Source organism: Acromyrmex echinatior, chromosome 19 (assembly GCF_024713525.1).
Source record: "Acromyrmex echinatior isolate Ae372 chromosome 19, ASM2471352v2, whole genome shotgun sequence".
NCBI classification, from domain to species: Eukaryota; Metazoa; Arthropoda; class Insecta; order Hymenoptera; family Formicidae; genus Acromyrmex; species Acromyrmex echinatior.
The window spans coordinates 3,733,446-3,759,281 of record NC_141870.1 but is presented as its reverse complement, the minus strand read 5'-3'; the positions used below and the strand labels follow the sequence as shown (position 1 = coordinate 3,759,281).

Genomic DNA, 25,836 nt, shown 5'->3' with positions numbered 1-25,836 from the left:
TGCTATCTTGCCAAATAATCGATCCGGTGTAAATTTAGCAGAACGGAGATACAGTAAACCGTCTGATAAATCTGAATTAAAATGTTATATCGAACACGTATCTGCGATACGTTAAACAAATTAGGAGAAAGTATCGCGCTCTCTACGTGCACAATTCCTCTTAATCTTTAGATTATCGCGTTGGTTTATCGCAAAAATTTGCGCAATTGCAAATCTCTTACGATCAAAATGTTAAGATCTCCGGATCTGATGCGTACCTTTTAAATTCTGAGAAATCGATGAACGAAAAGAGTGACTTCCACTTTCGCTCATACGAAAGAGTCGTCCGCTTGATTTTTCGATCCTCTCGAAGCCCCTATGATCGAGTCTTGCCGTAGTCTTTTTCTCTCCTGCCGAGGGAACGGGCTTGTCTCTTTATATTTAGAACATAGACGACGCGCGAAGCGAATGTTAATCTTCGTCGAGCAATCCCGTTGTATCTCGTGTGTGTACGTGAATCTCTCTCTCTCTCTCTCTCTCTCTCTCTCTCTCCCTCTCCATCTTTCTGTCTGTATGTACGTCGCACGAAATCGATCGCATCTAATGGATAATTCATCGTCACAGATTGGATCGCAAGGCTTTATAATAGATACAATAAAGATGATACGCTATCAAAGCGCTAACAAATGCGGGAGCACTTTTATAAGGACAAAGTATTATATGATTTTCAAGCTTTAACAAGGTTATCGTTGCGAGTTTGTAGCTCTATCGTCGAGATAAAAATGTTACTTTAACTTCTACGAATCAAACATTTATGAATGTGATTTCAGATATAGAGAATATAATAGGTTTATCATTTGAATTATTATATATATTATATATATAATTTTTAGTAATAGATGTTACTTTAATTTCTACGAATCAAACATTATTATTTACGAATGTGATTTCAGATATAGAGAATATAGCAGGTTTGTCATTTCTTTGAATTATATATGTTAATATAAATTATTTAATATATATTAAATTATAAATACACAATTAAATGTTATGAAAGGAGAGTTTAAGAGATGGGGGAGGGAAAGGGAGGGAGAGGAAGAAAGTTCTATTTTCGAGAAACATATGTTGTCGATAATTATAGCGATAATCTATAACAATTTAAACATGATTTCGACAAACGGGATTTTCTCATTGTTGAGAAACCTTTCAGGTTTCCGCATCTTCAGCTTCAGCGAACAATGTGACGCAAGTCTATTGTCCGTTTGTCAATGCGAGATACACCATACGACGAGCAACGTTATGATTAGCTCACGTTGCACTCCCTGCTGGTGCAGCAACGTGGTGGCACGTTTATACCTGTTGAAGATTGTGCCGCAGTATTGTGAGCAGAGATTTTCGCAATAGGGGTTCTCGAAGAAAAAAGATCCGCAAAGATATTATTCATCGGAATATAAAAAAAAAAGTATAACAAGAACACACTTAATTTTCTTCCCTGAAATATTCTTCCTCCCTGTCCCTTTCACAAAATATAGATCTGAGGAAGAATGCGTACACTTGGACAATTAAATTGTCCCATGATTTGATAAACTGAAAAAGCTGGCCTGTGTCTCTGCAAACACGCAACCGCCGCGATGTCGAGCGACCACCTACGCGCGAAAAGCTGGTGCTGGTCATGCGACGAGAGAGGAGCCGAGCGTGAGAGACTGCTAGACGAGAACGTGCCTGCCTGCCTGCCTCATGAATGCATCTGCATTCGCGTTGAATGAGGTTAACGTTAATGAGGCGCAAACATCTCCAGACGCGGCGCAGCCAGACCTTCCCTTTTATTTCTACCCCATGTATATCCGCCGGTAGCCCTCCGAGAACCATCGTAAACGCGCACGACTGTACGTGCATGCCATTTTCTTTCCCCTTCAACCGACCATCCGTCCGGTCGTCTCACTCGGTCTGCGACGATGCACACGCGTGCTTATTCGCGGAAAAAATGGATACTGCCGCTTCCGAGAAGCATCGAGCGATTCGGTAAAATGCTTCGATACTGGTGCTTTCCAGCAAAAGACACAACGCATGGAGTGCGCCATTCGTATCTAAATAGTGTTATATGTCAAATGTGGTCAACAAAAACGAGAGAGGAAGGATCAAATGGCCAATCTCCCTCTCTTTTTAAAATATTGTAATTTGTTGAATAGGAAGAGATAGAGACTGATCGCATTTTGCCGTTCGCGTCTCATCTCTCTTATTTTTGTCGACCAATTTTACATAAGGATGACGGCGCATTCCGTTGATACAGACATAATAGAAGGAATAAGGAACTTCAACCTATTAAGTCGAAGGCAGAATACACATTTCCGATACGTTGAAATCATTATTTCTTATTCCTTCTTTAGTGTCTGCACCAGACACTGATCATTTCACTTTGTTTAAAATTGACAAAAGGATGTAATAATTCACTGTGTCATCCGTGTCTTTGCTGGAAAACACTCTACATCGCGCATTTGTAAATTTCCACACGTGCTCGCGTCTGTTTATGTGCGTGTATTGAGTGAGTAAAAATCCGTGTAGACCAAGCAGAGGTCACAAGAGCGACTTGGGTGTTTATGTTCAACCGGCAACACCACAACGATTTCTAGTCAACCGACAAAAGAAATCGGTCAGCGGAACTGTGTTTTAGCATTGACACAATAACATCCGGTCATTAGAATTAGAATAAAATATATGAAACAAACGAGATATCGTACCTTCACCTTTTTGTCATATATTGTGTCATGCATATCGACTCCTTCCTAGTCGAAAGAGAGTGAAGTTAAATAAATTAAAAAATTTACCACCAACGCTACGTGCAACATGTTGCTTTCAGAGACACGCGATAGGGAAATCCCTTCGTGTAACACGAGAGAATCTGGGCTCGATATCTTCTCACGGCAACCACGGCATCGATCTCGCGGGATCGATCAGACGACGTTGTCCTACCGTTACTTTGGGTTGCCTGTCGAGCACCCAGCATTCGCAGTACTTACTCCATAGAGAGACTTAAGCTTCACGTGGTTGAGCGCGGGCACATCCACCATAGAGCACTTGAGTAAAATCGTGGTAGTTTGGCTGGGCATCCTTGCTGCTTTGCACTTGTCACGTGGAATGGACTGTTGTATCGCTGCTACTATTACTACGCCGACTATCGACTATCACCGCACTGATAATACGGGAGACGTTCATTGGCAGTGTATTGACACGGGCCGCGTGAATATCTCAGAAAACAAACGCAGGGAAATGCAATTATACGATACGAATACACGACGTCCCGAGGGGAGATTCCGGTGACACGATAAATTATTATTAAAAAAAAAAGGGGGGTGTCACGGCAGTGGAATTTGCAGAATCGCAGCGAAAGACCAGCCTCGAGCTCTCGTTTCGTCGCGAACGCGTTTTCTTTCTCTCTGCCCCGAGTGCGAAGGGCGAAGAGCAGCTCGTGAACGAGCTACCGCGGTGTACTCGCTCTCCCGCTTGACTGAGTGACTGACTGACTGACTGGTTTTCACTCACTCACAACACAGTATCCCGTGTGCGAGAATCGTGACCACCCGTCCCATCCCACCCGTGTACATTTCCTTATCCCCACCGTCCAGTCGTCGCGGCGTCGAGCGCCAATCGCCGCCGCCGAGAGAGCGCACGCACACGCGTGTCGTGGACCACGCGTGTGGAACAGCTGCTGCGCGGACGCTCGTGTGTGCGTGCGTAGGTTTAACTGCACACGCACACAACACTTGTTGTCTCTGCGTGCGTGTGTCTGCACATGAGGGAGAAAATTGAATCGATCAATGGGAAAGGGTGTATCTACCGAGATAATGAGGTCTCTTTCTTTTTTTTCTTTTTTTTCTTTTTTTTTTCCAGGAAACGTGGGAAAAGGCTTCGAACGTTTTTTTGCGTAATTTCCTGTAAAAGTCGATAATGAGGGGACACGATAAATCGCATCGCAATACAACGGAGGAATACATAAGGAATGACACTTGAGACAACAGACGGCGGTGTTTAACACGTCAAAACAAAGAGCTATCTCAGGCGGTGTAAACAGTATAAACCTAAACGCCATAAATTATGCGATTGAACAAAACGCAAAGAAACGTATCGATATCTTCGCCAGTTGCCCGTACAATTTCCAACGTTTCTATTGCATCCTGATCTCTCTGTTATGATTTATAACTATCGCGAGGGAGTATCCTTCACGACTATCTCGCCATACGAGAAGCACACGGCGTAAAACGAATGAATCGACCAGTTGCAACGTCGTGAACAAAAAGTCGCCTGATTTACTTTCACTCTTATCTGCCGTTACTCCCTGCGAACTGACGTGTGGAAATTGCAGATTTGCGCGGCGACTCACTTCCGCCTGGTTTTCAAGCATCAATGAAACGCGAGGTGAATGCGCTCGTAAAACCTTGAAAACTGTGATCCTCGAACGGGAACAATTTTCTCGCGCTATTCGAAAAAAACATGTCGAAACAAACAAAAATCACATTTAAAGACTGATATTTTTATGGGAAAATAATATATTTGTAGCTCTTCCAATAAACAGAAAAACTTTAATAAGGAACAAAATTGATATTAGAATTGCAATGTTTGAATTTGGAAAACTCATTACGCAATTTTGAAGAATATGTTATAATTGAAAATAAAATATGGAAAAAAAGTGAAGTTATGGATATTCATTATTTTAGTTAAAACGTTCCAAATCAAAATTTTAAAACTCCTACAGGAAAGTTGCAAATTTTGAAATGTGTCACTTTTCTCTCAACGGGCGATATGTTTAAATAAATATAGATAAAATATTATTAAAAATAATAATTACAAATTATTTAAATGCAATAGTTAAAAAACATTATTATTTAGATTAATAATTTAACACGCGCGTGAGTAAAAGAAGAAGTTGTAAATGAAATACGAATGAAATATAGTGCAGGAAACTTGGAACGATATTTCAAGATGTAGCTACATCGTAAATACCACTATCGTGGTCAGGATCAACTTGTCAAGGTAATGTCCAGCGGCTAAGACACTCTGCTTTACCTCAGTAAGACCGCACCGGATGAAAACCACAGATTTCTCGATCGCGTGAGGACAGATCTTCGTTGCTGCTGTGGCAAGCAGCAGCAGCAGCAGCAGCAGTAGCAGGTAAGTTTTTCACGTTGGTGTTGCGAGCGCGTGTCCCGTGATACTTATCGTATTCCGTCTGTGAAATGTCGGCTGCCAGTTACGCAAGTCTGTTGCCGCGGCCTTTAACCTCGGGCAGGGTCAAGCGCCAGCGAATTGACACCTCATTTAGCATCTTTGGAAGGATTCCCATTTAGACACTTCATGATAATGAAAAAGCCGTAAATTTACCGCTCAAGACAATTAGCTTTAGTTCTCTCAGTCCCAGTGTGCTATAATTTCATTGTTAAAAAATTATATACTATTTATAGATACGACTTTTTAAATAGATTTGCACTGAGAACCTGCATTAGCCTACATGCTTCCTTTATTAATTATAGATCTGTTTTTTATTGCTGCACTCTGAACCGATGCAATCAGTTGAAGCGAAACAAATGTATATTGCGTGCACCAGTTCGGAAAGTGCAGCAATAAAAAAACAGACCTTATTATTGACTTATTTGAGAAAGCCACTATCTTTTGTAATAAAAAAATTATATTTTCTTTAAATTAAAAACATTTCTGTTACATAACTGTATATAACATTTAGATATATCGTATAATTAACGTTACACAATCGATACCAAAATCGATACGGTTCTAAAAAAAAGCGCACAAAAAATTGTGTACGTCTAGACAGCACGTTTACGTCATCGAGAAGAGTATCCTGATAATAACGAGGTCGAAGTCAACGAGACGAATGCCCAATACGCTTGTCCGATCACGTAACAGCAACGGTTCCTAACGGGCCCAGCTCTGTCGCGATGTCGGGGCCCGCCTAGGATCTCGGCTGTATTGTGGTCCCGTCGTTCGCCGCTGGCATAATAATCGCATAAATTCACGGAAGCATAGCAGGCTCGATGACATTGAGACCCCGAGTGTCGCCATACGCGACTTCCTCTCTTCGTTCCCCCGGCCTTAATCCGGCCTCCCTTCTCCACGTTTTCATCCGGCGGGGCGCCTTGCGACAAGAGACTTTAACCATAAGTGGACAATGGAAGACCCAAGGGCCCGCGGGGCCCATTATAAATATACGGCGCGGACGGTGCATTTACGAGGGTGTGCGCTCGCGTTCGCGTGGGTGTTCGTCGTGTACACGTGACTGCGGGTCTTTGTTGTGCCATCGTAAGGAAGAAATGGCGGAGGGACGAGATCGTGCCGAGGCCGAGTTATATATGCGACAGCTGTCTGACCCGATTCTGCGAAAAGACTTCTAACCGTAATCGCGCGGTGGGCGAGTGTTTTTTTTTTGTGACGTCGTTGTCGTCGTGTCGTCGTTATCGTCGAGGAAAAGCGAACGCACACGCGAGTAGATACCTATGTCCACTAGATAAAATAGCAGGGAGTGACCTCACCTGTGCAATTATGTAGCGGGCTACCGACACTGACTCATTATCAGAGACGCGCATGAGTGTACTCACTTCCACAAACTTCAAATTACATTTTACAGAATTTTCTCTAATCTTTCGTATAATCACGGATGAATCGATAAGTCAGTTTACGGAAAAAATCTGATTGCATAAATTGGAAGTCAGATGAGTCGACCAGAAAGGTTGATAAATCAAATGCTTGTAATTAAATCTGTCAAGCATTCTTGTCGAGATAACCGAAAATTCAATTACTCTCATTACACGGAAAGAACGGTTTCGCTAAAGTATCTAAAAATTTAGCTAGATGTAGATCTGAAAATAATGTTGAATCATTAAAATAATTATGTAGGATCATGTAGGATTTTTCAAAGAAATGTTAAATAAAGTTTTGACATTCTAGCAATCAATTTGAGCGTTCTAGATATATTTCTTTTGATTGTTCAATTTTAAACCGTTCTTTCCACGAAGATTTCTGATTATGATCACAATGTATTCCGTATTTCTTGTTGATATAATCAAAACATTTTTTTTTAAGTTCGGTTTCAAACTTAACGCCGTGATCTATATCAGTACTTTCTCTAGATTGAAAAAAATGTTAGTATGAATAATAATCATTACGTTGATTGCTTTATTGAATAAATAAATTGTAAAAACTTTCTTACTTTTTAATTTAAAAATATGTTAAAATAATTTTAATTAAAACAATTTTTAAATTAAAAAATAAGAATTTTTTTGTAATTTATATAAGAACGAAATAGTGGTTATTCAAACGTTTCTTTCAGCGTATTGTTATAATATGCATTCCTGATATTAAACAACGTAAGGCGATATATCTGAAATAATAGAAAGTTAAGTTCCATCTAACTAAAAATTTCCAACGACTTCGCTTCACGGAATGAATTCGTCGGGATCAATCCAACTCACACGCTAAATAATTAATTCGCAAAGTCGAATGCCAATGCAAATGCGTCGAAAGGCACACGGCAGTTGCGTCTCGCTGGAGCAATGTGAAAAAGACGCGTGAGTCATCATCAAAGATCATACCGCGTCACGAAAGTGAGAGGGACAATCGCGCTGACTCAATACGGTATTTACCTGAAAATGAAATTTCACGCGGCACGTCAGATGCAGGTGCAAAACTTACGTTCGCTCCGGCCGTGCGACCGCGATTTCGCATTTTGTTAGTAATATCTTTCCGGAATTCTCCGATAACGAAATCTCACGAGGAAACGCGTCATTATCGCACAGTGCCAGCAGTGTCGAGCATCAGTAGGAATTTCCTAATGTCCAGACTATTTCTGTTTCGGATCGTTAACACATTACAACGTATAAATATTATTTTTTGCGCTTGTGAATACCATTATTTTCGCCCGTTCGGATGCAGAACTGTATATTGAAAAAAAATCTGATAATAATAATCTCAAGTTTAGACGATAATTATTAAAGATGAAATAATTTAAATTAAATGTTCGATTAATAATCAAAATTCACTAAAGTAAAATAGATGCTTATTTCACTCTTTTTTTAAATATCATCCATTTTTTCCAATTATTATCAAATGATTGGTTATTATTATTACATATGTTTGATGGTATTTATTACAATAAATTGCACCAATGCGCTAAACAAAATAATTTGGTTAACTATTTTCAGATTTTTTTTTAGTGTATGTCTCATGATTTTATTCCAAAAATTATCAATGATTTTATATAATTAAATATCCTTTATTTTTAATTATCTCTGGTCAAGGAAAACATACACGCATTTGCATTTCTGAAACTGAAAAAACCTGTTCTGAAATGTCACGATTCATAGGTCGTATTCGGATCTACAGGGTTGGCCATATTCGACGGAAAGATGTTTTTTTTTTCAATCATGGGAAACGTCGTTACTCGATCTAACATCTCTGTCAAAAGTGTTGCCCAGATCTTTCCGTCGAATATGGCCAATCCTGTATTATATCATATCGCAAAACGGATGCAATCATCCGGGAAAAAGATTCGTATATTTTTTATTTTTCATGAAAGAAGTGGTCAGTGATTAGAAAAAAAAAAAGAATCAGAATAAATGCATTTCGAGCGATATTCTTTTCGATAATTCCAGTCCCGCTCGTAAACAAGAAAGAGCCGCTTTCTCTCCTGATTTATTTATATCCCATACATCACTTTCTGACGCATTGTATTATCATACATTACAACAAGGCGGATCTATCGTTGTCTATTTACTTGCGCGCTTCGGGAGGAACGCAATCAGCTGGAAACCGATACGAATTTGAGTCCCGTTTAATCCTCAACTCGCTCTCGGGAATACTTGACTTATGTGACAACCGCGATGCTGATGATTCCGCAAGGTAGAGAGATATTCTCGCGGATGGTATTATTCCCTCTATCTCCTTCGGTCTCTGCGTGCGTTATGTTTAGTAATAGCGGTGTTCCATAATAATCGCGACGGTAAACGGACGGACGTGCCATGTCGAAGTTCATAAAAATCGAAATTGCACCGTGAGTGCAGTTACGTGCGCAGTGTATGGAAATACAATTATGGGCGTACCTACCAACCGCTCTTTCGAAACAATATCATGTACCGTTTTACATTGTCGACCTCTGTACGTTCTTATATCGTTCCTTCATGATTTAATATATATAGATTTATATATCGATGTAATACCTTCGCGTCCTTCAGCTTCTGAACGGTAAAGTACTCGCTCACGTTGCAAGTTGCCGTAATACTTCCTGGAGGCGAGTGTGTACTCGCGCGCTCGCAAGTGCTAATTTTCCGCTCCGTTCGAGGTGTGTTGCGGCAACTCGCGGGAAAACAAGGCAATTTTTGCTTTCGACACTTGCATCGAACTATCGAAAAAGTGCCTAAAAGTCGAAAGTTCGCGCGAACTTCGCCGTGCCCGCCAGCGCGCGCGTGTTCTCTGCGATGGAAATAAAAAGGCACAATTCCGCGGGCAAGAGGCCTAGCTCGCGAGAGTGCTTGGCACACTTTATGCTTCCGCGAATTCGCGTAAAACGGGTAACGACTGAAGTTCCATTATTATTGCTGTGGCGGGCGCAACACTCGCGCTGGCGGGCCGCTCTGTCATTCCTTCACCTCGTTCTGTATTGCGTTCGTTCCTGATGCAGAAACGCGACCTGGAACAGCCGCGGGTGAACCGCCGATCTCTCACGTTTGAGCTCGTTCTTGTTACGATCGAATACGGCAATTTTTTAATCTTGCTCGAGCTACCATTCGGAATACTGCAGAGAGTTATAGTCCCGTGTCACACTACACCCTGGAAACTGAAGATTGCAGATTAAAGATTAGAATTCGACTAGTCAAAATTTAATTTTAATCCATTTCATTCTGATTGATTGAATTCTAATCTTCAATTCGTAATTCTTAATTTCCAATGCAAACATAAAAAAAAACTAAATTTTAATAAATTATTTGTTCGAATAGTGCCAGTTAAATATTTACAAATTAAATATTTACAAGCTAAATAATTACAAAGATATATTTTATTGGGTACAAAAACCATTACATTAATTTGATTTAATTATTATTGTTTATTGGTTCTGTTTATTTATTCTGGTTATTGAGTAAATATTTATTTACTGTAAGTAAATGTTTAATTTTTTTTTTACACTATTCAAATAAATATTTATTAAAATTTATTGTAGTATATTTTTTCTGTATTGTACAGCGTGACATGAATAACTAAGGCTCAATAAAGGCTAGAGACAAAGCGGTGTGTGAGAAGCGATTCCAGTCAAATTAATATTTGATTCGTCATCATGAATTGGAAGAAAAACGTTTTCCAGCAGGAGAGTTACACTTATTGTAGTTCACATAATGATTATTCACCTAACATTACTCACTCGATTAAGTCGCAGTATTCACGCAACACTCAGTCATATATGAACTATTTAACAAAAAAAAAGAGTGGTTGCTTTATTCTAAAATATTCTTTCAACGAAGTACGCAAATCGCGAAACGTGAATGCGTAAAAATGCAGATCATTCATCAAGCTCGCGTTACTTCCTGCTCATTAATAATCTACACGAGCTTTTCGCGATGCTGCGCTCTTGTTGGCGTCGATAATTAACTCGGAAAAATCGTGAGCGTTTTATCAAAACTGCCATTTGCGAATAAACGATACGTTCTTCTGCGTTTCTTTTAAAAGATTTAAATAAGCTCCGGATGAAATTCCACATTTCCGTGAACTAATACAATACCGAATATCTCCAATATTTTCCGATATTTTTAGATTGCGATAAAAAAAATAGATGTATTTCTTACAACAGAGAGATATTTGATAAAAGATTAAAAATATTGAACAAGTTGCTATAACGTAGAATAAATACATTACTATCGTTTTAGAGGATTAAATTTTTTTTCTTTTTTTTTTTTATAAATTCTCGATTATCTCTTGTACCAGTAATAATAATTTAAAATTTTATATGGTAGGAAAAGTTAAAATATGCCTTTTATAGGAAAAACAAGATTGATATTCATTAAAAATGAATATTGGAAATTTTATATTCTTTTGTTATTAAGAGAGAGAAGTATTAAAATTAAATTATTAAAATGTGTGTGAGGAATAATAGTATTTTAACTCAAACGTACTTTGGTGAAAATAATGTAAAAATATTTTCGTTACAGGCACGTGTGAGAATAACATCAAAAACGTGAGAATAATATTATGAAAATGTCGGAACCAGAAATAATTCATTTGAATTTGAAACTCGGTGAAAAAGACAGTCAATAATAAAACATTATTTTTTTTACGCGATTCGTCTCATTGTCAGACACAGTAGAATCACAAAGATACGAAATTGTTTCGAGGAAAAGTACTCGGTTGTCTAATCGGTTTCCTAAACGAGATAAGGACAATCGTGGAACCCGGATACAGATATGACTCGGGTAACAAAAAAAGACAAAGACCGGTCGAACGTCATTAGGACATACATGAAGAAAGAGACCTGCCGTTGATGTCTTAAGAGTGTAGCATGAGTAGTCCAAGTCCGCTCCACTCCGCTCGTTCGCTCGTGACGCGCGTAATTGTGCGTTAGGTGCCGCCGACTTTTATCTAGTCAGCGGAGGCAATGACTCACGTCTAATGCGGGTCGTACATTAAGAAAGCCGGAATTAAAATTCCGCTCTGAAAGCATGCCTGTCGCGTTACACGTCGCGCGATCTTTCGCGCCGGCTGTCCTTTACACGCGAAACACGATTTTATCTCCTACCTCGCCTCTCCGACTGTCGGTCCCTTTCTTTCTCCCGTCTGTCCGCTGTCCATCGTCGTTACTTTAAGATAATCTCTGTACCGTATGAGTAAAGATAACGGTTAAGAACGTTCCTGAGATACGATGAGAGAAAGTTTGGAAGAAGCTCTTCTTTACCTTTAGCATAACTTTTTCAAAAGACATAACGCTCGACGCTCGTATTAATCTCGAGCGACCTACATTCGCGATGTTCCGGGATATCCTATGTATATCCTATATGTATCCTATATATATATACTTGCCTGGAACAATTTGTCTCGCGCCCTTCCTACCCCAAGCCAAATCTCCGCTCGGTACTGCCACTCGTGGAACTTCATCTCGTTCTCGCTCGTCTTCCTGTCGCTTTATCGTTACTTTTGAGTTTAACTCGCTTCAAGTTTAACTAAATCCGATTGATATCGCGTGCTTCGATCGAAGTGTGCTAATGTCTAACGAGCATAAGCTCGCGATCTCGACGACGATCGACAGACAACTATCTCGCCTCGTGCGCTCGTTCCGTAACACCGCCGGTGTTACACCAGGCGCCGTGTATGACTCACGTGAGTAAAGAATCTGTGGCATGCGTGAGACAGCGACGTGTATGAATGAAAATAACGTCGCGTTGCCACGGTGACGAGGTGAGAGGTGTACGAGTGCTCGAGGAAGCGCGCTCTTTTATGAATGAACCAACGGCAATGCGCGCGGATGCGTCTCTCGTCGGCGATGAGTGCTTGACGCAAAACAGTCCATTCGTTATAAATGCGCCGACGTTCCCAGAAAGGATTTAACACTTTGCTGGTGATCAAAGCGTCGCTGTGGCGTCGCCGTCACCAATCCGCGCCGATATTACGTGCGAATGCAAACATTGCCCGTTCAATGACGCGCCTTATCTTTGAAAAGTCTAATTTCGTCGGAAGCGTGCAGTCCGATTTCGATGATGCCATCGCATCAGTCTTGCCTTGAAACTAATTGATCATCACGTAACTCATTGACGGATATAGAAATTTGAGCCAGAATATGAAAAGATAAAATATTAAAATTGTGTTAATTTAAATTATTGAATTAACAAAATATTATATTTAAACTTATAATTCATAAATCGTTTTATTTAAAATTAAGTATATTAACGCAAAAAGAATAATACGAATTATCTAGACTTTTCTTAAATTAAAAAATATAACATTTTGATATCAAAGTTCAAAAAAAAAAAAGGAAATTCTGAGAGCATGTCCCCGTCCATGGATCCGCCAATGGCGCGACACGACAGACTATCGACGAAAGGAAATTGATTAATCAAGAAATCGTGAACAGACCGGTGCTATGATTATTTTCCTTATACGCGAACGAGAAGAATCCACGCGGCGATGTCTTGTAAAATGAATATTATTACTATTATTAATGTCACGTTGCGAGTAAATGCCCTATCATTATTACCGCTATCATTATTGCCTCGTTACGTGCGTTTCACGCGAAAAATCTCTACGCGAGACGTGGGCAGCACTTCGGGCACTTCGCGAGCGTGGAAAAAGTTGCGCGGTCGAAGGCCTCGTCCGGGTAAAAAGTCGCGCTCGGTTAAAAACGCGTTCTCCTCGACTTGCGAAAGTGTGACGACCGGCGGGTACCTGCGGACTTCTGCTCACGTATGCGCTTCGTGTCGGTGCAAACTGCAACGAGTAAGTAAACATGTTTAGCGCCCACTCGAGAGATTCGCAATGGTTCTCAAAACGCGAGACGAGCGGCGCGGGACCACCAGAGGAGAATCATTCGACTGCCATCTTTTTCTTCCCCTCCGGACTCCTCAACGGATATGATATCGCTGTACGGTGCTATTGCGATTATTCTGCTTACAGTCGACAACGGAATATCGTGTCGATTCTCAGGGGTTCTCTCACGCTTCTCTCCTTCTCACGTAAGCTTTAACGACTCCGTGTTATGCGTCGTCTGCAATATACGAGGAAGAAGTGAAGTCAGTTCTACAATAGGTTGCAAACCGTAAGAAATTGATCAATCGTAGTTGATTATTTTTGTCATATTCAACTGTGATTGGCTTACAAGTATTTCTTATGACTTACGACTTGCGACCTTATTGTAAAACAGGCATAGGAATACGAAAATGACCAATCACAATCGATTGTTCTTCTCAAATTCGACTTGTGATTGGTCAATTTCTTACTCTTATATTTCTTACTCCGTGTATTGTAGAAGACGTATTAAGTGGCGTCTATAGATTTTAAAGCGTAAATCTTAAGTTTTTAAACTCTAAGCCGTAAGTTCAACTAAAAACTCAGCTCGTTCGAGAACGAACGTTAATTAGGGAACAGTAATAAACTCGCCCGTCGTACACGTACGAGGAAAGAAATATAATTCTTTCGTTTATTTGATTATCGATCTACGCAGCACGGTGCGTTCTGAGTTTAACGAAGCGTTGAACGCAGCGCTGAACGGAGACGAGAAATAGACTGTTAAAACATACCGGCACGCGCAGGCAGACAAAGTTGAGCTTAATTTGCGACGCGATTGTAACAAAACACTAGCCGCACGGAGCTTTCGTTTGCGAATGATTAATTCTGCATCCGCGCATGCTTGAGCGTCTTGGGTCCGCAAATCGTTGCACTCGCCCACGTTCCATTAACCGCCGTCGTGTTATATAGCGGTAATAACGCAACACGATTCGCGGACTTCGTCCTATTATACGCGAAAGCCGACCGGATGATTCATCGCCGATAGGTTCCGACAACGGCCTTGTTATCAATGGGCCGCCACTCTTAAGCCATTAACCCCGTGTCGAAGGTTTATCGTTCGCTGCGAAGTAAATCGTAGGTCTTTTTATTCATTTTCTTTTCATTCCAGCGATTCGCGGTGGAAAACACGTACGTATTATGCGTGCCGTGCAGAAATCATCGGGGCAAGAAAATGCGATTCGTCATCGACCTTGAATCCGTCACGGCGTGAATGCTCCCTCTCTCGAGGGAGAGAGAGAGAGAGAGAGAGAGAGCGCACGTGGAAAATAATCGAGAAACCATAGTTGCGTATAACAAACAACCGGGCACGTGGAGAGCCGGTGTGCATCGTCAGTTTGAACTTGTAAATTCCATTAAGCGCCAAGGCTGCATAATCCCATTGGATGGCACGTCCAATCAACGTGAATTTACAACTAAAGGATTTGTATGAACGGTGAGCATGCGACTTGCTATTCAGGATGCAGCTTAGTTTTAAAACGCACTGCGCTCGTTAAATCGTCGACGAACAAGTGCTGTTCGATGGTATGCAAACGTGAGGAAAAATTGCAACAAAATCCTGTCAGTATAACCGAAACGAAATTCGAAACAATTTTTCGCATTCCGCGGAAGGAAAAAGAATCGAAAAAAAATCTGGAGCTCCATTTTCATTCTACCTCTCTGAGATTGATTGTTAAATCATTGATTTCCAATAGTCAATATTCTTTTTACACTGTTAGATATCAAAGGAGCAATGATAATCCAATCCCTTGAGTTAAATAACATTTTGTTATTTTTAACTTTTTTTGTGTGTCAAAATGTAAATCGATCCATTTCTGTGATTAGTTTCAAAGTAAATAAAACGTCTATTAATGTATACACTTATTAAATAATAAACTAAACTTGAGTCAAATTTGCTACATTTTATTGAGTTAAATTGATCAACTTTTACTGTTTTAGTTAAATTAACGACGTAGAAGGAACAATGGCGACCTATAGAAATGGTTCAAAATAACTTAAATTGAATATAATTTGACATTATGAATTTAACAGTTATAACAATAACAACAATAATAATTTATAATTTGGAGTATCCGTATTCGCATTAAATACTAATTCCCAGCCAAGCTTCGAAGTGACTCCTCTATGTTGACCGTTGACTCGCCGTATATATATATATGAGTTCTTGTTAGTCGCACTCCAAGCGAATTACAAGACAGGACGGATATATCCCGAGCTTAAGTCAGTTTCTAGCCGAGTAATTAATTTGCATTCGCGAGATCAACACAGTCGCAAAATTATTCACGGTAAGGGCGACCTGTTTCCACTCTACTACCAAGCATACAGGGGCCAACTTACTCAGGTCACACCATTAGTCCTCGTTAATTAACGATGATAAGATAATGTCACGATGATATCCCTACGATAGCAATTGCTACAGCCTCCTAATTCCCTGTCAACACACTCTATTATCCGAATCTCCGACAGTGCGCGATTAACTCAAAGTATTCTCGCCGTACAAAATAAAGAACAAGTCCAACTGCCACACCTTTCAAGAAATAAAGTATGTATTTGTCAGTAAAGTGTGTATTTTTCATGTTATCGTTTTTTGCTATCGAATCTCTCGCCTAGATCTGTTAGTTGTGAAAGCGACGATCGCGCGACGCGAAAACGGAATCGAGGTAGCAGCGGACACGTGTACGATCGCGCGTAATTGAAGAAATTTACGCGTTCGTTGTTTAACGGCCGTGACAATTAGAGGCGGAGAAAGTAAGGAAGTGGGTATTAGCGAGTCACCGTCGTCCTCTAACATCTTCGACGAGGTGATTTAACGAGGCACCGCAGTAATACTTGGTTGAATCTTAAACATGACTGATCAAACACGTCGTTGGTCAATTAGCAGACTTGTCGATCGGTGTATTTGGAGAATTGCGAGATTTTCACGGTCAATAATCGCCGTCTGATAACGCTGGAAAGTTTACTTTTCAAACTAATGTACGTGCACGTAGAATTTGCATAGGAGACTTTCGCGGAAATCTCGCGGTCGACACAGACTGCAAACTATATGGCCAACCATTCGATTGTCGGTTCCAAGAGACGGACAGCTCGGTGAAATCAACTCAATTAGCGTTGAATGTTTTATTCGCCGAGAGAATCCCAAATTAAGAATGCGCATATTCGCCAACGTAATCAGGATCACTCACGCATGTACACGATCCGTCGGGTAAAATTGACCATGAATTTTTTGGACCTACTTCCTTATATATTTGATGAAGGCTTTGTGGCACACAAGGCTTTTTGATACACAAGCTCCGATCTATCCCGAAAGATACCATTACCATGATAAATGTGGATTTGATAATGCACCGCGCCCGACCGAAGACCTTCGGACATTTCTACCATTTCGCCTTCGTTTCTATCATACCATATTTCATATATTTTACGTCGTAGTCACTTTCACAAATTTGCATAATCATCGTACTTCCGTATATCTTATATTCGGGCGATAAATATCGCTGCATTGCAGTTCGATTAATTTCTTAGTATAAAGTTCTACAACCCCATCTGCGTTGCAAATTGAAGTGAGATTACTTCAGCGAATTCCAGTTTCCCTTACAGTAAGAAGAAAAGTTTTATGATTGTTCAACATTTAAAAAAGTAATTTACAACAAACAAGAGGAACATCATGGTCCACGAAAGTAACTGGAACACGAGAAACTCGTTGATTATTTTCTCGAGCGGAGAATAACTTGAGTTAACTTGAAACACTTTTGCTCTGACGCAAGTGCGGGATAGTAAGAGTATCTCTAATAAGGCAGGCTTATTTCCGAAGAGACTTGTTAGTGAAAACGCGGACACAACTTTGGGATTTCTCCCGTGCAATAAACCTACTCAACTATAACAAGATTTACGTGTTCGTTAAGTTGTAACTTATCTACGTATTACTTACGTACATTAGTATCGATATTAGTTTCTCTTCATACATATTTAACCGTTCATTATTCGCGTAGATTGTACAGAACATCCCCGCTTTACTTTCCTAAATGTATGAATTTATACACATTATTATATTTAACGCAATTGTTTGCATTTATTTTTATCTGAAAGATGTACACATACAGAAAGAACTGTTTTATCGAAATACTTAAAAGATGAGCCAAATATAAGTCTAAAAATAATTTTGAACCATAATTATTATCAACATAATTATGTATAATAGAACGCTCAAACTGCTAGAATATTAAAATGTTTTGCAGCCTCGCTCATTGTTTGAAATTCTCACGTAATTATTTTGATGATTCAACAAAGGTATCTTCAGATTTGTACCTAAGTTTTTAATGTTTCAACAATCGTTCTTCATCAGGAAGAACAATGAAAATTGAGATATAACGTTGGGGTGTCAGAAGCACCTCACGAGCAATGTAAAGTTAAGTGGCGATAAGAATGCTACAATGACAAGGTGTCACTTATTGTCGTTTGCGGCGTTGCAAAAGAATGCATCGCAAAAATATTCGCGGACATACGTATATCCGGACACCCGAGTCGGGGCGGATGCGAACTATTCTCCGCCATGTTATTAAACAGCCCTTCCTGTTCGATGTAACGCGACATGCATACTAATCGAACGGACTTGTATCGACAAGTTCCGGCCATGTGGGTAGAAGCCGTCGTGGACATCCACTTGGCGGAACCAGCGGATTAGCGGTTCTCAGCGCGGATTTCTTACCATGACTAATCCTCGACCAGCGAGAAGATCGACTACGATTTCTAACGACAATTTAAATTGACTCACCCTTCCCTTCTTTTCTGTCGCATGTTCTTTGGATCGCCTACTCACCTGCAAGACAGAATAGTACAGGAATTAGAACTAAAGGAAATATTTAATATGTACGTCTTATTCTAAGAAGCGTTTCTTTTCTAAGGGCCGGTTGTTCCATCTTTAGGTAAACTATGTGGTAATTTACTTATTGGATACTCTCTAAATCTGAATCAGTGGATAGTCACTAATTATTCAGTGGCATACTTGGCACTGATAACCAGTCAAGTTCAACAAAAAAAGGAAGAATGTTTGAGTATTATTTAACTAAAATATTTTTGATATTTACATTTGTTAATTTTAATTTTCCAATACTATATTCATTGAATTTATGCACTAAAACAAGATTAGTTAGATCACATAATAAAGATCAGCTAGATTAGGGATTTCACATTTCATTCACTGATTACCAGTGGCATTGATATCAGTGATTATCCACTGATTCAGATTTAGAAAGTAAACAAAAGAGTAAAAAAGAGTAAGAACATAATAAGAGAGTAAGATAGTGAATTGAAATTTACCGAAAGGTGGAACAACGCAACCTAAATAAAATAAGAATTGCAATAATAGGAAATATAAAATAAAAGAAATTGAATTTTTGTAATGAGAGATTTTAACCGCGTTCTGATACATTTACGCTTAAAATTCCTGTATCGATCGGATGAATATACGTCTCCAAGATCATTTCTTGTGTCGAATGCATCGGACGAGTGACTTGAATGAAGGAATGCACCAATAAAGGCGCAAGTGCAATGACTGACAAATTACTTCGATGCATTCTGCGGTGCATTGATAAAGTCCATTGGACTTTTGTGGTCGCTCGTTGCTCTTTGTCATCCTGTTACGGAGAATTAGCCATCTCACTTCGCTAAACTTTACAATGCGCAATCGCGATGCTGTGTGAAACGAAAGGAATCACCGCGAATGCTCGAGCGATCGGAATCGCAATATTTATCCACTCTGAACAAACAATACAAACAATACAAATTAAACGATAATACGAATACGAAATACGCTTTTTCTTGAACAATTAATCGAATAAGCATAAAATTGAACGCTAACTTTTATTGCGTTTTAAACACGCGTACTTTCACCGAACGCACAGTTTTAAGTAATTAAACTTGCATGACTGTAATTTCTAATGTGTGTCACATCTCATCGAAAACGAGTTGTATAGAAAAGGATAAAAAAAAATGTATATCTCACTGCAATATATTACGGTCGATAGATTAAAGTACATGAGCCATTTTCATTCTTGATTTGTGGTAAAGCTTAACGTTCGTGTACGGTATAATAAAAATGTATTGGTGAAAACGATGTATTAAATCAGGACGATGTCGTGCGAAACTTTCGTTGAGAACATTTCGTGCGAAAGGTCGCCGACCATAGAATTCGTCGAAAAATTCGCATCGTTTTCGATGAAGTCCCACTTACGAAATTAACAGGAAAAAAACCATGCGACCCACTAACCACATGATGAATCGCCTCGCAATTTTAGCGATTCGCTAATGTGACAAGTGTCGCGTGATGCAATCGTATTACACGTAAACGTTACAGGCGAAAAAAACGTCAGCGGAAAATGGCACCACTGACACCGATATAGTTGCAAGCTAATGAACTTCCGAATTCTTACTCAACAAACGAAGTTAAACGCGCACGACATCGATAAATAAATCTTTGACGTTCTTATTGTCGACGACACGTGTAAAAGTGATTTACGATTCTTCTAACCGAGACAATGGCATTCGATATAATAACGACGTTTTGTAACGACGATCGTTTCTTATCACCTCGTATTACGCTGACGATGATGCGAAGAGTATTTGAAGTTTCATTGGAGATATGTGTTTCAACATTTCTAATAATGATATTGTGACGAAAATTAATAAACCTTAAGCGTATTCTCGTTTGCTTTCAACCGATGAGAGTTTAACCTTTAAGTAGATAGATAGTTTAAAGGTACACAAGTTGATAGGTGAGATACTCAAAACACCAAAAAACTTTTTGTATTTTATAATCATATTTTATACTTTATTTGTATAAATATATTTTATAATATTATGTATAATTCTTTTATACTTTTTTTACCAATACATTATGTCAAATTTACATTATTAAGTTATATTCTTACATAAAATAAAGGAATGTAAAAATAATGAACCTTAAAACTTCTATCTGAGTGGTTTTCCTTTTCCAGAATAAAGCTTTAAAAGAACTATCTGGAGTGTTAAATATAGCCATGCCATCTGCCCACTTAAAGATTAAACGTCAATATGTGTGGTCCTTCACCTCATACGAATCCTTGAACAATAATAGGTCACAAATGTTTCTCTCCGGGAGAGAAACACCGACGTGTTTCACGAGGGGATATATCCCGATAACGTCGCGAAAAAGGTCGCCGAATTTTTCTAGCCGCGCGATACGTTTCAGAGAAATCCAATTATCGTGGCAACGAATGAGAGCAAAGGGAGAGGCGAGCGAGAGCGCATGATAAATGGCACGATAACGCGCTACCGCCGCGGCAGATGCATTGCTACGTCGCGGCTACTGCAAACCGCGGATCGCGCGTATAATGCCATTCTTTCATGTACATATCTGAAAGGTCGTCGGATTTCGCGAACGGTCTATCGGACGCGTGATAAGGCGCTCTCGCGCACGCAATTGTACATCGATAATACCGCCACTGTCAATCTCCGCAATTTAAACCCAAGGCAAATTATTAATCTCTCCTTTTGCCAATGTATTTGTTATTAATAGAGCTCAGAGACGAAAAATTGAGAAAAAATTACATTCCGTAATGTTAAACACTGCTAAAAAAATTAATCAATTAAAAGATTTATCTCAAGGATAAATCTCATGATAAAAACCTTTCATTCAAGGTGATAAGGAAAACATCGCGCACTACTTTAAAATCTCACCGTGGAAAACTTGATGTTCAGGAAGTCGTAGTATTTCACCAGGAACTTCATTGTGTAGCTTCAATCAAAACTTGATGAACGTATGATGTCGTAGTGATTGGCGTCTTCAAACAAGTTTCGCGAATGTATAAATAATGCAAACGGTTAGACAACAGGCGCATGTAAGACAACAGATTGCACTAAATCGTTGAGAAAGATATAAAAATGTTGCTCTTTCGATAAACTTACATGCGAGACGCGTAATGTTATCAACACAACGCTGCAATATCTCACCGGTTATTTTCGTTCTGACGAGCCGTAAATTCTAAGAAAAAAAATAGTTGTGACATATTTTTGTGCAACATTGGCGATTATAGTATCTGTAACTAATTTTATAGAGTAATAGTTACTAATTTAGTATTCAATATTGCACTGTAAAAATATAGTTACTGCAACAATATTTGTATACTATTAATTCATAGTGAAATAGCACCTCAACTATATTAATAGTTACTTGGACTTCATAAAAATGAGAGCTAACAATTATATTTTCCTAGTTTAGACAAATACTTTTTATAAATAGAGCACGTTATATTAATAATTAATTGTTAAGGTGACTTTAATAAATACAATAAATTTAAAACCTTTTCACTAAAGTCGCTCAGTCATAAGCAGTACGCGGCATTGTCATCAGAGGAGTACAGCGAAGTTCAATTTCTCCTAAGAAGAAAACTCATTGCAGCATAAAAGGCGCAGCATTGGGTTCGAACTTCGAAAACAAAACTAAATGAGAGATCCATCTCGACGATACAATACTTTGAAAACAAAAGTAAATGAGAGATGCTTCTCGGCAATACAATTTCTGTACTAAAATTCAGTAACCTTAAAACTCCTATATAAGTTATCTATACATATAAAAATTTGTAACTGTGGATTATAAAGTTTTAATAAAAACAATAAATAAATTAAATGACCTAAGAAAATATAGTAATATACTAGTATTAATCATTTGTAGTTGGTTAATATACTACATTTTCTCAGTTCATGTAACTTATTTAGTGTTCTTATTAGAATCTTGTAATATATAGTTGAGGTTTATAATTACTGATGCGACTTTTTTCTCTGAATGTAATGATGGATTAATTAATCGTATTTCGCCAGAAAAAAACGTACAGATCTGCAATCTTTCAATCAAGAGAACGAAAGTTCTCTTATTTCACGAGAGAGAGAGAGAAACATGATTCATCATGTGCTAATTACATCGCTGATTTGAGATCAAATATTCTAACGAGGTAAGCTGGTCTCAATAAATCTTCTGCTGATTTGTTGTTATTTTTGGAAACAGGGAGTTGATACGACTCAATTAGAGGATTTAGATACGATCCACTTAATGCTGCAAATGCTTTGTTGATCAATCAGAAGAAAGAATTTTACGAGTTGACCAATCAAAAAATGCTTAGAGGAGAAATATCAAGTACAACTCGAGGTGAAAAAAAAAACACATAGCATTATGCAACTGGTCGCGTTACGGTATAATTGACTCGAGGTGCATTTACGCACCTCGGCCAATGCGAGAGACTAACGATGTGGCACGTACACACGCGTGAAAATTCATACGCATGTTATTCACTCCATGTCCGTTTCAAACCGCCGCTTTCTAATACACCGTGAAATACATTGCTCGCGACTGCATCGTGAAAATGCGCAGCGCATGTTTCGTGGCGAGATATTGCGTGAGATTTTCACGTAGCTTATCAAGTTTTTCACTGGAAAGCAGCATGCGAAAAATCGTGAACGTACTGCGACATAATTCATTTCATACTACATTCACTTCGTGGTTTAATCACACAAATATATTGTCACTTACACGAATTGTTATTATGCGTGGATTGACATGTTTTTATTTACGTCGCTATAATTTCAAATAAATTGACATTCGAAACGCACTATGGAAGAAAATTAGAGCGGCAGTATTTAATGGCGATTTGCACGCGTATGTCCAAAGATCGACCTACTTTCCGAAGTGGCAGTCGACGATCGATCGAGCCCTAGAGAACGTATATTTATTCACGCAATGTCAATTAACGTCGCCGTCGCCGGCGTGGCTCGCTGTAACGGTGACCCGCTTCGTCAAGGGCTAAATCGATTCAGATTAATTACACTGCACAAATCGACATTGAAGTAGCGGAACTCGCTCGCTCTCTCGCTGCCCGATCAGCTGATCGGTCCCGGTATAGCTGCTGTTACACACCGCGCACCGCGTTACGCAATCGGTCTTCGTGGCGTTTAGAGTCCGCGATGAGAGGAACCGCGCGCGAATATGTTCACGCACGCATTCCGGTGCGTGCTCAGCGCGCACTTACGCAATCGCAACCGTGGTCTCTCCTCTCCTCTCCGCGGCGCAGCAGCCGGCCGTTTATTTGTGGTGAGTGGAGAGTATGTACATCTCCTTTCGTGGACCGGCAAAATAGAGTCTCTGGCAAATTATTGATGTATTTGGGCAAACATTGAGTTTCCCGACAAATAACAGTTATTATAACAATTTATCGATGTGATCATGATAACATTGTACGAAATGGAGGATGATATTGGCAGATGTAACGAGCATAGTGGAGGATTGATCTATTAACGATGACTATTTTTATGAATTCTGTACCGAAAATAAATTCAAATTTTATCGGATTAATGGCAAAAAAGTATAATAATAAGTAATTCCTTATACGAAATATTAATTTAAGCATTATAATGCCAGAAGACATCGCAAATCACGGTAATTTATTTTTGTACGCCAAAAAATAACATGCAACTCATACCGTAATAAAATATCCTTTTTCCGACAGACATTACCAATTTCTTTAGTATCTCTAGTATGCCACGGCCCAATTCAAGAATGTAGCACAGCAGCAGTATCAAAAATTCACTCGGTGCATTGGACATCCACGTGCGCACCATTGGCTGGCGCGCCATTCCCGAAACAATTTCGTGAACATACGACCGAATCACGAAAAGAAAGAAAAACAAATACTACTCTTGGCGAGCACAAAATTACGATCACTAACCGGGGATTATAACAAACAAAAAAAAGCGTGTACAAAAATCGTTGAATCGCAGAAATTCTGTCCCTGAGAACGCCTACAAACGAGCTTGATTATCGAAATCGCGTAGCAAATATTGTCACACTCGAGTAAGGGCGCGAAGTTACATAACGTGTGCAAATGCAAGCCAGCAAAGCCCATGACGTCGCGATGTAGGCCTCAGCGACGTGCCAGAAACGAAAATACTCTCGACGAAAATTCGCGAGATCGTTTCTCGTCTAGTGCTCAAATCGGAACTGTTGCTGCATTCGGCTTAGGTCGACACCGCGAATGACCGAGAACTGTCTCCCGACCCCGGATGTACCACGGCCTCGTCGCGTTTAGGGCAAATTCGTGGGCGCTGCTGGCCTCGAGACGACAATAAAGACTTTAATAGAGTTTAATTTTAATAGAGTATCGAGACATGCACATTTCCATTATTAAACGCCGCAAGGATCAATGCTACTCGATACTTTTTGCGAAAATAAAAGAAATTAAAAATAAACGTATGTATATATATATATATATATATCACAGTCCAAAGTGTTGACTACAGTAAATGTATTTCTTGAATTAACACTTTGACTGTGACATATATAAGACTTTTATCAATTACCACATATATTATATAATATTATACTATATAGTATAATATATACATATATATATATATATATATATATATATATATAGAGAGAGAGAGAGAGAGAGAAATGTATTAAATTTTAATAAATAATTGTTTGAATAGTACTAACATAATATTTATTTACGGAATATAAATATTTGTTAAATAAAATATAATAAATCAAATTAATAGTTCTTGTACCAAATAAATATATATTTACATTTAATAAATATTCGTCTAGCACTATTCAAATAAATATTTATTAAAATTTAATACATTTTTCTTTCAATGTATACATATATATTTTACCGTTTCTCATTTTCTCATTTTCTCAAGTTTCTTGAAATATGATATTTAGACACGAAAGACTTGTGCGAATCGTCGAAAAATAATAAAATTAAGATTTCTCGCTTTGCATTCATAGTCGATTGACACAGATCTAGTAGTTTCAACCGCGAAACTTATATGGTTTTGTAAACACGTGCAAGCACGCAATGACATACGTGCGACCATATGTTTTCGACGCAACAGAGAACAAAAGTAAAGGTCGAGATGTATAGTTAAAAACACTTTTTATTAGAATACAAGCGCACACACCTCGCTTTTCAAGCTTTTGTCGGAATCAATGCATTGAAAATATTGCATCGCCGAGTGTAAATGCCAGAGCACCCTTATTTTGAGGAAAAAAAAAACCATACATGTACGGTTTTTTAAGTGGAAAATGTCGAGTGTGAAATATTGGTAAAAAGTGAAGATGCACGCGTATATTTCAAAAATACATATTTTGCACAAGTCTCTCTGACATTTATATTTTTTCTGTGTTTACATGTCCCCTGTATTAAAATTGTAAATGACAAGTACAGCAAAATGTAAAATCGGATAAAATGTAAATTTGTTTCGTGCGCATGTATAAATTCTTTATAC

General features: G+C 38.8%; 1 protein-coding gene across 2 annotated transcripts in view; it reads right to left on the bottom strand.

Annotated features, from left to right (window-relative positions):
- LOC105147845 (Dual-specificity tyrosine phosphorylation-regulated kinase 2) overlaps positions 1–25,836 on the bottom strand; it is a 176,901-nt gene that overhangs the window by 42,795 nt on the left and 108,270 nt on the right. The window contains exon 3 of one of the 2 annotated variants that reach the window (XM_087415914.1): positions 18,293–18,337. The exons of the other annotated variant lie outside the window; for it this stretch is intronic. Within the exon in view, the coding sequence (XP_087272040.1) occupies positions 18,293–18,337 (45 nt within the window). The remainder of the gene's footprint in view (positions 1–18,292; positions 18,338–25,836) is intronic. 2 annotated transcript variants of the gene reach the window in all.